This window comes from Sphaerodactylus townsendi, linkage group LG08 (genome assembly GCF_021028975.2).
Source record: "Sphaerodactylus townsendi isolate TG3544 linkage group LG08, MPM_Stown_v2.3, whole genome shotgun sequence".
Classification (NCBI taxonomy): Eukaryota; Metazoa; Chordata; class Lepidosauria; order Squamata; family Sphaerodactylidae; genus Sphaerodactylus; species Sphaerodactylus townsendi.
In genome coordinates, this window is record NC_059432.1 from 81,348,587 (window position 1) to 81,362,474 (window position 13,888).

General features: G+C 42.5%; 2 protein-coding genes across 6 annotated transcripts in view; both read left to right on the plus strand.

The window, feature by feature from the left end:
• The window catches only part of MFF (mitochondrial fission factor), a 35,877-nt gene extending 34,313 nt beyond the window's left edge, over positions 1-1,564 (plus strand). For all 5 annotated transcript variants that reach the window (XM_048505765.1, XM_048505767.1, XM_048505768.1 and 2 more), the window contains one exon: positions 719-1,564. In XM_048505765.1, the coding sequence (XP_048361722.1) occupies positions 719-850 (132 nt within the window). In that variant the 3' untranslated portion in view covers positions 851-1,564. The remainder of the gene's footprint in view (positions 1-718) is intronic.
• A 3,000-nt stretch (positions 1,565-4,564) lies between these two features.
• MRPL44 (mitochondrial ribosomal protein L44) lies at positions 4,565-12,981 on the plus strand. The gene is made up of 4 exons (XM_048505764.1): positions 4,565-4,792; positions 6,442-6,910; positions 9,390-9,568; positions 12,358-12,981. The coding sequence occupies exons 1-4, from the start codon at positions 4,629-4,631 to the stop codon at positions 12,527-12,529; spliced, it is 984 nt and encodes a 327-aa protein (XP_048361721.1). The 5' UTR covers positions 4,565-4,628; the 3' UTR covers positions 12,530-12,981.
• Positions 12,982-13,888: the final 907 nt, after the last annotated feature.

The following is a 13,888-nucleotide window of genomic DNA, read 5'->3' on the forward strand; positions in this document are numbered from 1 at the left end:
CAAGAGGCTAGAGCCAGAGAGAAGTCTTCTGTTGTAAGAGTTGCACTTGCAGACTTACAGCCCAGTTTCAATTGGGGGGGGGGGATGAATCATCCTATGGAGGCAGTGCAAGGCCGCACCAGCAGATTTGCTCTCTCTGTAACACTTACCCCAGTGGAGGGGCAAACATGCTGGTGGGTGACAGCCCCTCTGAGATGCCCAGATGCAGATCTGGGCATCTCAGAGGGGCTGTCACCCACCAGCATGTTTGCCCCTCCACTGAGTGCGACATCAGCACTTCCCTGACACTGCCATCCCTTTTCGTGCAGCAGGGGCATGACAGAGGCAATCCATGAAGGGTGGAGCTGACATTAATTGGCTTTCACCCCAGGTTTGCGGGGAAGTGCACAGCAGCACAGCCCCAGGCCTTGCACTTAAGCCACTCCTTTGGGTGTTGAAAGTCCATTTAGCCCAATGGAGGGGTTTCTGGTGGTGGTGAGGTTATTTTGGGTTTTCCTCCCTCCCCATGTTGTCAGAAAGTTTTCTGGGTGCAGCAGAGCAGTGCCACAGTAGCCCCAGCTATCCGGGGCTGTGGATTCGGCTGTCTGATTACTAGTTCCCAGGTTACAAACCTTTTTGCAATAATTCACATCTAGACTGGATGGGGGGGAGATCTTGAGGCAATAAGCTTGTGCTAGGCAGTCAAGCTGAAAGACATTTTCTTTCTCCCCTATTTTAGATAATCAAACTTAATCGCCGTCTACAGCTTCTGGAAGAAGAAAACAAAGAACGTGCTAAAAGAGAAATGATCATGTACTCAATTACTGTAGCTTTCTGGCTACTAAACAGTTGGCTTTGGTTTCGGCGTTAGAGATGGCCACCCAACTTTAAAAAAAATTGACCTTGAGAAAAATATAGAGAATTTGCAAAGTCCTCTGTTTCTGTCTCTGAATTGTATGGTGACATGATCTGCACACTGGAAATTCTGCTGCCAAAAACAGCTATGACATTACAGTGTTAAATGGATGGCTGGATGATTGTATTTATTTTTTCAGATTTGTGGTACCATTCTGTTATGCTCCTTTGCATGTCTCAATGTACATTTGAATTAATTGTTTTGCAAAGGGAATTGCTTCCATTTCAACCTAGCAAAGGTATTCTGCAGACAATTCTGTTGTGAAGGAGGAAACAAATGTTGAATTTGTGGAATTAACCTGCAAACTGTCATAATTTAAAGTATGAGTTTCTTATTGTTATTCCATTATTAAATGCAGCACCTTTATAGCTAACCTTATTGCACTTGTTTTCTTTTAGCCAAACTGGGATGCAGTAGTATGTCAGATTAAAAAAAACTCCTAGCACGAGTATCTCTCTTGTTCAAGCACATGTATATATTGACTTAACTACATTCTTTGCTAACATGTCAGCAGATTATCCAGAGGTGTGTTGTAAGAGGTATTTTAGCTTTAATTTTGCAAATGTTTTTTCTAAAAATACGTTTTTAAGCAAACCTGTCCATGAATTATCTAAAGATTATGGAACAAAGTACCAATGGTAGTGTATATAATAAAACAGTCAACCCAAAGCAATGTTTAATTTCTTATTTTTACAGTTCTGGAGACTGTTCTTGAGATGTCTGAAGAATCTGTACTTTGAAAACGCTTACACTTTATTTTTGAATATACAGAAAAAAGTCAACTATGAACTAATGCCCTTGTCCTGTAAGTGCAACTATATTTCCTCGTGGACTTTTAGTCAACACAATCATTTACCCAAACTTTATTTTCTTATATTAATATGTATTCTATTCACATTTCTGTTCTCGTTTGACAATGTGCTATGAAATATTAAGTGTGTTTACATGTTACATATCTTAAGTGTTTACTGTCCCAAATATTTTCCGTGATAAAAACGAGTCAAGCTGAGTGATGTGCCGAAATCTTTAAAGAAAGAGTTTGCCGTCACCTAACAAGAAGTACAGATGGGACACGATGTAACAAGGACAGGAAAGAAAATTACGCGCCATATGGAGGATGGTGAGACTAAGCTATTCACAGATCACACAGGAATAAATATAGAACAACTTGTGTTAGTGGAAACTGCGTTAAACACATCACACTGGTATTCTCCAGTATCACTGTGGATTGTGCCACAGTTAGCAATAGTCCAGTTATCCCTGGATATCTGGATCCAAGGGCTACTTCCAAGAGGAACTCAGTTGTAAAACCAGCTGAGAGGCTTCTATAGAGGTGTCCTCACATGTTACAACAACAGACCTAATTAACTCTAGAGGGAAGGCAGACAGATTGGGTTTGCAGGTGGAAGAAACAGCATCATTGACAATCCACGTTTCTATGGGAACAAAAATGAAAGGTAAATCATAGGCTTGTCCTGTAACAGTTGAGTGTGGAAGGCAGGTTTAAAGTCCAGGAGATGAAGAAATAATGGATCTTTGAGGGATCTTATGATAACTGTTAAGATGTGACTGTCATATTGCCGGCTGAAATCAGAGGAGTACCGTTTGAGGAGCATCACCTCCCGCAATCAGTAGGTACATATTGCCAATAAATTAATAAAACAATTGATTATAGAGACATACATTTCAACTTGAACAAATAACCAATTATCAATACAACTAAGCTATGTTCAGAAGTAACCCCCCCCCCATCTCAGGAATGTCTCACTAACCTTCTAGAGATCTTCAAAAGTTTTAATAAATAGGCAGACAAGAATGAGGCAGTAGACATTATTTGGATTTTCAGAAAGATTTGATGAAATCTTGCACTAATGACTGTGAGCAAGCTTCAGAGTCATGGGATAAATTGTCCCTTTGCACCTTGGTGAGAAAGCTTAGCTTCGGTCACAATAAAGTAATAACACTGTCATTCTCCACTTTACTGGGATGTGAAGTTTCCAGTGGGAGAAAAAAAAAGTTTACAGCAGGGGTGGGGCCCAGCATAAGCCCCATCCCACTCACTGTTGCCACCTGCACTACTATCCCCTTCCTTAAAGGTAAGGGTCGCCTGTGCAAACACCAGGTCATTACTGACCCAAAGGTGATAGAGCTTTGAGCGTAATTTACCACTACGCCACAGGGTTCTATCACCTGGTCATCTGCTATGAAATGCTGACTGCCAGCAGCTCTCCTGCCCCAGCTACCTCCGAACAGGCTCAGACCCTATGCCAGGGTGTAATGGGGCTGCAGTCAGATGCCTTCCAAGCATCCTCCAGTGGTTGTCTGAGGCTACCTTGTTAAGGTGAGGACTTTGCCTCTAAGACCATTGAGTGCTGAACAAACTGAAATGGGCAAGGAAAAGAAGGGAGTAAATCAGTAGCTTTGGAGCCCTCTTTCTGCCCAAAGCCAAGTGCAATGCACTGGGAGACGCAGGTCCTTGCCTGAACCCCTGGAGAGCAGCTCTCGCTCAACAACATGCTGTGGGCGGTCCTGTAGCTTCCTGTGTTTTCCTGTGGATGCCTGGAAAAGATGGAAGGGTAATCCACGCAGAATCATAGGGTTGAAAGCCCACAAGAGCCATCAAGTCCAACCCCTTGCAACGCAGGAGCACACAAAGCATATGTCAGGAGTTGCAAGGGGTTAGACTTGAAGGCCCTTGTGGTCTCTTCCAACTCTATGATTCTATAGTCCCTCTAGTGCCTATCCACAAAACTGCAACAATCCAGAAAACTGCAACTTCAGTCATGATAAAGTAATAATGCTGTCATTCTCCACTTTACTGGAATGGCTATCCAATTCAGGTGGCCATCCAATTCAAGTACCTGTTGGAAGTCACCAGTTTCACCAACTACATTGGAGAAGTCATTCCTATTGCTTGCAAAGTATTGCAAAATATTATTTTCATTTTTTTTCAGTCACAGCAATATAGTTTGTATTACTATCAATAGCCAATGCCTATAAAAACTTCCTTCCCAGCTGTTGTCAACAACTTCAAACATGAAAAAAACAGAAATAGAACCCAGTCCCCACAAATCATTATTAATTATCCCCAGTAATAAAGTGGAGCTCACCTTTGACAGCAAGACCTGAGAGTCTCCTAAGTAAAGTCCAAAAGCAAAACTCTCTTACCTACCATTTTTCCAAAGATATTTGGACTCACTCTTTCATAAATGCTTGCCACATGTTTGTGGGCGTTCCCATGTATCTGAAATGCTGATAAGCAGAGTACTCTATACAGTGTGCGGTATTTGAGAAGAGGGTTGGAGGGCAGTGCGATGTGGTCTGAATTCCTGAACATACCGTTGTGGCTGTACTTCCTGGCTGACAGTTGTCTGAACAAGTCATGCCAGCAGATCTCATGTTCATGAGCTTTGCAGTGTGCAGGCTTCCTGAGCAGCCAGGGATGCTGATCTGAGGAAAGCACCTTTGCGATTACAGCAATTCCATGAACCTCTAGGAAACGACAGAAGTCGCCTGTTTTTTTGTTTTTTTTAAGGGTCCAAACTACGTTACGCGCTCAATACAACTTCGGGGAAGGTTACTAGCACCCAGCACCCTGGCAGAAGGCGTCTTGCCAGCTGCGGAACCAAAAGTGCCCGGTACTGAAGGGAAGGAGCGCCAATTTCCCGACGAAGACGCGTTGGCGCATGCGCCTGACTTCCCTTTTTTTTCCTGCCCGATCTGTTTCACAGCAATGGCGTCCGTGCTGCTGCAGGGTCTGGTAGTCCAGACTTACCGCCGTTTTCTGACTGCCGCTGCCAGCCGTGTCGCGCTCCGCCCGCAGCCGCGCCGAGAGAACAAGCGCTGGGTCCGCGCTTACCTGGAGCAGCAGCGCGCGCTGGAGCCCCCGATGCGCCGGTGAGGGAGGGTCTCGCCTTCCGCCCTCCGCCGCCAGGGCGCTTCCGTCCGAATGGGCGACTCTGGGGCTCGCGAGGAGGTGCCCGGGGCGGCCTTGGGGGACGGTCTGTTGGGATTTAGAGCCAGGGCTTTGCTGAAGGTGCAGGGCTTTGCTGAAGGTGCCTTTGCAGCCTCCAAAAAAGAGATGTTCTAGGAAAGTGGGCGGTCCGTTTTTCTTGGGTGCCCAACTCGCTTGGAGAGCCTTCTTGAGCCAGCGTGGTGCAGTGGCTAAGAGCAGGTGGATTCTTATTTGGACAACCGGGTTTGATTTCCCTTTCCTCCACATGAGCACCTGAGTCTTATCTGGTGAACCCGATTTGTTTCCCCACTCCTACCCATTCCTGCTGGGTGACCTTGGGCCAGTTGGAGTTTTTTCAGAACTCTCTCAGCCCCACCTACCCCACAAGGTTTCTGTTGTGGGGAGAAGGGAAAGGAGTTTGTAAACTTCCTTGGGTCTCCTTGCAGAAGAGAAAGGTGGGGTATAAATCCAAACTCTTCTTCTTCTTAAAGAGGGAATCTTGCTTTGCGGATCACCCAACAGGAACCTGGGGGGTGAGCTGGACTTCTGGAAAAAGATATACCTAAACTGACAGTGTGGCCTAGTAATTTAAATGCCCAACTGGGATCTGGGAGATTCTGGTTAAAATCCGATTCTGGGACAGCAGCTTACTTGGTGGTCTTGGCCAGCCATACACTCTCAGTGTAACCTTCTTTATAGGATAGTGGTTGCGATAGGATAAAATGGAAGAGCAGGAAATAGCGGAAAAACAACCATAAAATGTGCTAAAAAATTAATTCCTGAGTGACTTAAGAAGAGTTGACACTTTTTAAACTGGAGAGAGTGAATGTGTGTATGGGATGAATGGAGTTGTGTGAGGCTGGCCCTACCCAGGTGCGTGTTGACAGAATCTACAAAGGTAGTTTCTGTATAATTGATCAGGACTCTGCATTTGCCAGAGTTTCTGATCATGGGCACACATTATATATACCAAATATGTGAGTGATTGGGGCCAGTGTGTTCATTCCCATTCCTTGATACACACACTCACTTGCCCAGTTTGTAACAGCTCCTAAGATACCAGAGAGATAGAACACATGCAATTGCCATTCCTTGTGGTGTACTCTGAAGCTTTTACTCATGCACTTGCATGTGAGAAATAGAATAAAATCTGTGTACAAAATTGTGGTAATCTGGCTAAACTGCAGTCGGTTTCCTAAATAGAATTATTTTCTATATAAAGTATGCCATGTATAAAGTGAAATTATTGTACAGTCAGGTTCTTGGACTGTCTGTCACTTTGCAACCAAAGGAGTGTAAAATATCAGGGAAATACAGAACAATCCTCAATATGTTTTTTTATGATATTATTCCCAGTCAGTTTAATGGGGCTTGATTCCTGGTAACAGTTTTATATTTCTTTGAAATATTGTTTGCATTCTCTATTTGAAGTTTCCCAAAACAGAAACTGAATATGGAAATGGGATTCATTGAAAAATTCAGTTCAGTGCAGTACTTTTCTTTAGTACAGTTTGTCCCAAAGTCTGTTAAAGATTGTTTTGTGAAATCAGTGGTTTTGTTGCTAATTATTATCTATTTTTCCATTATGCAGCTCTGAAAAACCTAATTGGGATTACCATGCAGAAATACTAGCATTTAGTCATCGATTGCATGAGAAGTTTTCCTTGGATATTCTCAAAACTGCCTTCATTAATCGTTGTTACATTAAAAGTGAAGAAGCCAGACGCAAAATGCTGGGACTAGAAAAAGAAGAAATTGCTCTTAATCTCAAGGACAACCAACAACTTTCAGAGCAGGGGGCTGCTTTTTCTCATTCATATCTCACAGAATGCTTTGAAAAGGCCTTTCCAAAAATTCCACCAGCTGGCATTGAGGCTATTGTTAACTTTCTCACTAGTGAAGAACTGGTATCTTATTTGGCCAAAAACTTGTCTTTACAAGACTTGACACTTTGCGCAGAATTTCCTGTACCACCTAACGTGCTTCAGCAAACACTCTTTGCTGTAATAGGCGCATTGCATCAAAGCAGTGGCCCTCAGAGAACAGAGATCTTTGTCAGGGTGAGTTATTGTACAGTATAACATTGTTATGTATAGCAGAATTTATAGTTCTTTGGCACCCATCCAAGGCTACAGAGCTTCCTGTTACAACACACGAATAATGAATTGCATCCTGTTACTCAAAAGTCAATAGAGGGTAATTGCCTATAACCCTCCTGTTTAATTATCTAGCTTGTACTCTATGAAGTATTTGTGCATAATTGAAGAAGAAACTAAGCAGCCTGGGCAATAGAAAGGGAATGTGCCTTAGGGAAATTCAAAGTTTCCAATATTGTTACAGAATCTGAATTTGGGGACTTTTGCTTTATCAACATCTAACATCCCTGCTTGACCTTCTATCCATTCAGATGTCACTCAGCTCATTCCAGTTGTTACACTTGTAGTATACAACATTAAGAGAAAAAAAGTCCGCTTAATAATTTAATAGGATTTTTGGAAACTATTTATGTCATTTATAGTTCACTTCTCTCACAGAGGCTCATTCCGCACATGCAGAATAATGCACTTTCAAACTGCTTTCAGTGTTCTTTGATGCTGTGCGGAATGGCAAAATCCACTTGCAAACAGTTGTGAAAGTGGTTTGAAAACGCATTGTTTTGCATGTGTGGAAGGGGCCAGAGACTCAAGGACTTCTGAAGTGAAAATCTAATGCATGCACATCCAGCTAGACATTTTGATTGTTATATTTTCTTGTGTGCTGGCTTTTTATTGGGACTGCTAAACGTTCTGTGGCAAAAAGTGAGGTTCCTTGGCCTGATTAAATGACCAACCCCATCACATATCTTTTGCAGTGTCACTGCTGAGTTGAGAAACACTATTTATTTTAATTAATTCGTTCTTCTCCAATTTAGATATGCAGCCTGAGAACCCCTTCCCCTTCTTGCTGTTCTGCTGTCAAGCAGACAAGTTGGTTGCTTGCAAACAACAGATAGGTCAGCAAATAAACAATTCTCATCCAGCCCTTTTGGACTTTTCTGACTACATGCAAAGTGTATCCTCTGTAATAAAGTCTCTGGGGTGCCTAATGTTACAATATCATTCACCCCAGAAAGAAGAGCTGGGGAAGGTCCACCATTTTGGGAAGACTATTTTCTGAGTTTGAGGCCCCTTCCTCATGGGCAAAGTGCAGCAGGTTGCAGTCGGGACTAAGCAACCTGTGTTGCCGTCGTGGCATTTATATGTTTCCATGTAGGCAGCAAACGGAGCCTGCAGAGGCAATGCTGGTTGCCGTTGCCCCTTCACTCACCTCTCTCTGCTGCATAGCTACAAAGCCAGGCAGGCATGAACCTCCACAGCCATGCTACCATCCCTGTGCCGCTAAGTAGCTGCGCAGCAGAGAGGCGGCGACTGGGGGAAAAAAGGGAAGTGTAGCCAAGTAACATGCTTCTTGGGGCAGCCATTCGCTTGGCTGCGACTGCAATTCACGTTAAAACTAAAGAATTGTTGATAGTGCGATTCTTGAAAAACTCAGTTGGGGGGGGGGGACGCAGAGCGGACTCGCGTTAGGAGTGGGATCCATGCGAAGTTCCTCCCGAACACAGATTTTATGCCGTGGTTAGCCCACATTTATTGGCCTGTGCAGAAGGGGCCTGAGTCATGCTCGCAATTTTGGGGCTCTTTTTCCTGTTCAAATTTGGGGGTGGGTGAGGAAGGTTGCCCTATCCTTAGTTATTAGCAGGCATTCCAGAGTGCAGAGCTGTTGGTGAACAGGAATTGGTGCCTTTCCTGAAAGAGCCTTCCTTGTCCTCAGACTTGAGGAATATAATTCACAGGTAAACTGTCATTCTCAAACACCCCTCCCCCCCCTTACATTAACACATCAGAAGGTTTCTTTTTACTAGTATTAACAAAGATGCCTTGTGGTGTGTGGTGGCTGAGGGGTAAGTTGATTTGTGGTAGGTACATTTCTTGCAAAAACTATGTATAATGTATGTCTTTGACTTTAAGGCATTACAACCTTTGTTGGATGGCTTCAGTGAAATTATGACCTAAGACATTCAAAATAACAAGCTTTGGCACTTGGAACAATACATAGGAGACATTTCACCATTATTTCTTCCACATCACAGGGGTCAGGGGTATGGCACCCCCATCCCCCAATATGGAAATCCACTTAAAAAATTTTTGGCCCTCTCTTTGTACCCAAGTATATCTTATTTTTTTCTTTTCTTTTAACTTTTAAAATGAAATTGTGTATATTTATGGTATTAAAATTGCTGGCCTTCGCATGTCGTTGCTTCTGCAAAACTCCCCTAAAATTCCCATTTAATTTCTTATGCCAACCCGCAGTATATCAGAACCACAGTGAGGAAAGTTGTGATGTGGAAGGGATAACAGTATAAGACTCATTATGACTGTAGTTGTAAAATAGGTCTCAGCCACACTTTGTATTTCTGTTCTTCTATTGTATCTTTAATTTCTTTGTATATCAGGAATCAAAACATGGCCCCTATTGACTTTTCTTCCTTTTTCTGTTCAGGACTTCTTCATTCCCCAGTTGATAGGAAAAGACCTATTTGAACTTTGGAATGTGGTAAACCCCATGGGCTTACTGGTGGAAGAACTGGCCAAGAGGAATGTGTCTGCTCCAGAGCCAAGGCTAACAAGACAGTCAGGAGCCACCACTGCCTTACCATTGTTCTTTGTTGGATTGTACTGGTTAGTAAGACTCTAGTCCACTTATCTGTTATGTTTACATCCTACTTTTGTTCTGTCATGGAACTGAAGGAGGTTTATGAGGGGTAACTCCTGGCAATGCCATCAGCTACCTACCAGACTCATTAGTTTCAGCAGTGTTTCACAAACATATGGCTACCAACTGAGGCCAATTCCACATTTTGTGGACCTTGGACAACGGGATAAAATTGCCCATTTCTCTTTTGGTGGTTCCTCCTCTAGTTCCTCCTCTTTCCTACAGTGGCCCCACTCTTCCTCTTTATTTATTTCAGAGATTTCTTTGTCACCTCTTAAGAGTTCTGCTCAAAGCAGTTTACAATTCAAATGAATTATCAGTATAAAAATACAACCCTGACCTGTATAGCCCAGGCTTGCTTGTCTTGGAAGCTAAATAGGGTTGACCCTGGTCAGTTTTTGGATGGGGGACCTCCAAGGAATATCAGGGTTGCTATGCAGAGGCAGGCAATGGCAAATAATCTCTGTTAATCTCTTGCCTTGAAAACCCTTAAGGGTCTCCATAAATTGGATGTGACTTTGCAGCACTTTCCACTCTGATAAAAATACAACCACTTGACCTTACCTCTTTGGTCCCACCGTCCTTCCTTTAACCACACCTTGAAGTCACCTTGCTCTTTCCTCCTTGCAGCTTGAGCAGGAAGAACATAGGCTGCTGCCTCCTGCCAGCCTGCTTTAGTTGTAAGATGGGTGGAGAAGACTGTCAGGAGGGAGCGATCTCCTTCTGTTCATTCAGTAGAGCAGTTTGAGAGTGGTGGTGACCTACTTTCTCCCTGAACTGTGATCTAGTTGATTTTAACAGATATACACGGCAGGAGAGCATGATCATGCCTGCTCTGACTTTTTGACCTGTGCATGGAATTCTTTTCTGACTAGCGTCTACATGTAAAAAGTCCAGTTTTACAGGTTCAGACTTTGAAACTGATAGTTCATGTAAGTTCTTGTAATTGACTGTGCAGTTTTGAGCCTATAGTTACTGGATTTTTCCACATTGGCAGATAGATGTCCTGGCTGGAGCCTACCATCATCACACATTACAAGCGTATTTCTGCATTTTTGTCAGGTGCAGCTTTACAAGCTTTATCCTTCTGTTGGCCTTTGCTTCACAAAGACCACTAAACCACCAATAACAGTTGCACTGGATAGCTCTGTAAGCCATGATAGTCAAACTCTCATCAGATTTCTTTAACATAAAGAAGCTTGTGCTTCTGGAATTGTTTGACTTGAAATGCAATTTGTAAATTCAAATGTAATTGCAGTTTAGAACTTGTGTTAAAAAAATAGTCCTTGCCTTGTTAACCTCTTAAACCTGATAAGTGTGTTTGTGGGTGCTCTTTTAATTTAATTTCACTCAACCCAGTCCGGCCTTGTTCCAACATTGCTTTTACCTTCCCTTACACTATCACCACTGTATTCATTGCCAGTCCCTGACCTTTCCTTGTGCTTATCCTTGACGTCTGGAACTAACTTTCAAATTCAATTGGAGCGTGTTGATCTATACTTCGTTCCCATGCCTGATGCCTCGTTGGATCTCACTCATACTTTGTTAGTTCTTGGTTTGTCCTTGCAGTTCTTGTTGTTTTCAGTACTAGATTGATATGTACTGAACATGACATTCAGATGCCTGTTCCTACTTTTGGCTTCTGTTGTTTAATAAAACAGACTGCCTTTAAGCCAACAAAGGCAACTCATGTTATCTACTCCTGTAGGTATTATTTAAGAGAGAGCACACACAGAGAGAGCCTAATTTTTCTTTACTTTCTATATGAGGTGAGAGAACTTTCAGGTGAGGTAAAATAATGGCAACATATTGAGAGTCAGCATGGTTAGTGGTTAAGAGCAGGTAGACTCTAATCTGGAAAATCCAGTTTGATTCCACACTCCTCCACTTTTATCTGGCAAACTGGATTTGTTTCCATGTTCCTCCACATGAAGCCTGCTGACTGACCTTGGGCTAGTCACAGTTCTCTGAGAACTCACGAGGTGTCTTGCTATGGAAAGAGGAAAGGAAAGCTTGTAAGCAGCTTTGAGACTCCTTAAGGTTGAGAAAAGTGGAGTATAAATCCAAACTCTTATTGAGCGGGCCTACAGAAGCAAAGCACATAGTGAAAATGAGTTTAAATATTGTTATTTAGAATGTCTTAGACATTCTACTGTTTAAAAAAAGTTTAAAATATTTTAAATAAACATAACTTTTCATTTCAACCTGAAGGTGGGAGGTTCCATAGCAAGAAGAAGAATTTTTTGTGTAGAAAACTAACATTTGAGGTGATAGTTAGCCTACTGTTGGTTTTCTGCACATTACCGGGTAGGAAAGGCATTCAGTCCCATAACATTCTGCATCTCTGTCACGCGTAGTATGAAATCATGCAATCTTGAAAAACTTTTTATCACACATGAATAGCCTGTATAGAGTGGGCTTGAAAGAAAATACAAAAACTTCTTAATTTATTTCCACTTCTTTATTTACTCAGAGTGTACTTTGCTGTGACCTTCTGAAACATAGTTCTTTAAGGAAGGCAAGGTTTAGACCGCAAACAGATTCTTGTTCCTGTAGGAAAGCTCAACTCCAGTGAACCATTGGAAGTCACTGTCATTTATATAGCACAGCATACAAGTTGGGGTGCACTGAACAAAAATTGAATTCTGTGAATATGCATTATTTTGAATATGCAAAATGAGTGTGTGCTGCTGATATCTTTTAGATATTGTGGAGTAACAGAGATTTCCCATAAAACTGCATCCTTTTTTTCCAGTGACAAGAAGCTTCTGGCAGAAGGAACCGGCGAAACAATATTGGCTGCTGAAGATGAGGCTTCCCGTGTGGCCCTCCGGAAACTTTATGGGTTTACTGAGAATAGGCAGCCTTGGGATTATTCTGCTCCAAAATTGGAGCAGAGAGCAGAAAATGTAATTAGCAGCAGTTAGGCAGAAAAGTTTGCTCCTACTTTCTGTACAAATCTTTTCAAGAAACTTTATTTAACCAGTTACTGTGTAGCTTGGGTTTTGAAAACACCCACATTTCCTTCAACAGGAAATAATACTGGGGCAGAGAGAAGTCTTATGTTCACAAATAAATAACTTTGAAGAGCAGGACTTTTGACCAATACCATCGTAGGATTCACACCCCTTACCCGGGAAGTTTGACCCTTGGAAATATTAAATAGCTGTTATCCATGGACACTGCAAAAAGGCAAACAAGTATGATTAATGATCTCTCTCAAAAGTTTTGCACAGTATGTGGAATGTTAGCTCAGTTGAGACTTCAGTTGCAAAATAACATGGTAACAAGATGAAAAGCTAAGATGTAAAACCTCAGTCTAATTTAGGGCAGTACAATGTTTTATATCCTGCCATGGAATAAAATTTATTTATAGCTACAAGTTTCTGTTCTTTGAAGAGCACAAAAACACTGTGGTTGTGTGTGGGGGGGCGGACTTCACTTTCCTCTGTATTCCCCTTCCCACATTATTTGTTTCCCTCCTTCTGGAAACCTCTATACTTTGTTCCTTTTCCATGACTCATTTTTGCCTTCTTAGCCTTTCACCAACCTATCTTTTATCTATCTTACATCTTTTCTACATTGAATTTTTTTCCCCATTTCCACATTTCTCAACAGTGGGGACCACAACAGCTTACATTGTTCTCTTTTCCTTTTTATATGCACAGCTGACCTGTGAGGTAAGTTAGGCTGGAAGTACGTGATTAGTATGTGACCTACTCCAGTGTGCTTCCATAGCAAGACGGAAATTTGAACCTGAGTCTCTAACAATCTACTCTGAAATTCTTAAAATGCTATATCACGCTGGCTTTCATAGGGTGGTTCCTGCAGAACAGTAGCAAGGAGCCAAGTGTTGTTGAGTCATCCAAGTTAGATAGCATCAAGTCACCCAGAAGTTGTTTCCATACCTAGGATTGTCAACCTCCAGGTGGGACCTGAAGATCTCCCAAAATTACAACTGAACTCCAGACAACAAAGCTCTGCCTCCCTGGAGAAAATTGCTGCTTTGGCAAATCCAGGTGAGGCCTCTTCCCTCCCCAAGCCCTGCCCTCCTCAGACTTCATCACAAGGTATCCAGGAATTTTCCAAGCTGCATCTAACAACCTTAGCCAGGCCTCCCCTCAAGGTGCCTCCCCTCAAAGGCCAAAGTAGGCCTGAAAAGGATTGTTCCCCCTCCTTGCTTTTGTTGACAGAACCAAGCCTTGGAATGCTGTGGTCGCCTAGGAACTGACACTGAGGGACTCTGCTGCTTAAAGGTCCAGATGCTGTTTTTAAAAATGTGGGGT

What these genes read in the sequence shown, in the direction of transcription:
- MRPL44 (XM_048505764.1), top strand. Translation starts at nt 4,629, where the DNA reads ATGGCGTCCGTGCTGCTGCAGGGTCTGGTAGTCCAGACTTACCGCCGT. An exon ending in GAACAGAGATCTTTGTCAGG is followed by an intron (nt 6,911 to 9,389) that starts GTGAGTTATTGT and finishes TTTTCTGTTCAG; the next exon opens with GACTTCTTCATTCCCCAGTT. An exon ending in TTCTTTGTTGGATTGTACTG is followed by an intron (nt 9,569 to 12,357) that starts GTTAGTAAGACT and finishes CTTTTTTTCCAG; the next exon opens with TGACAAGAAGCTTCTGGCAG.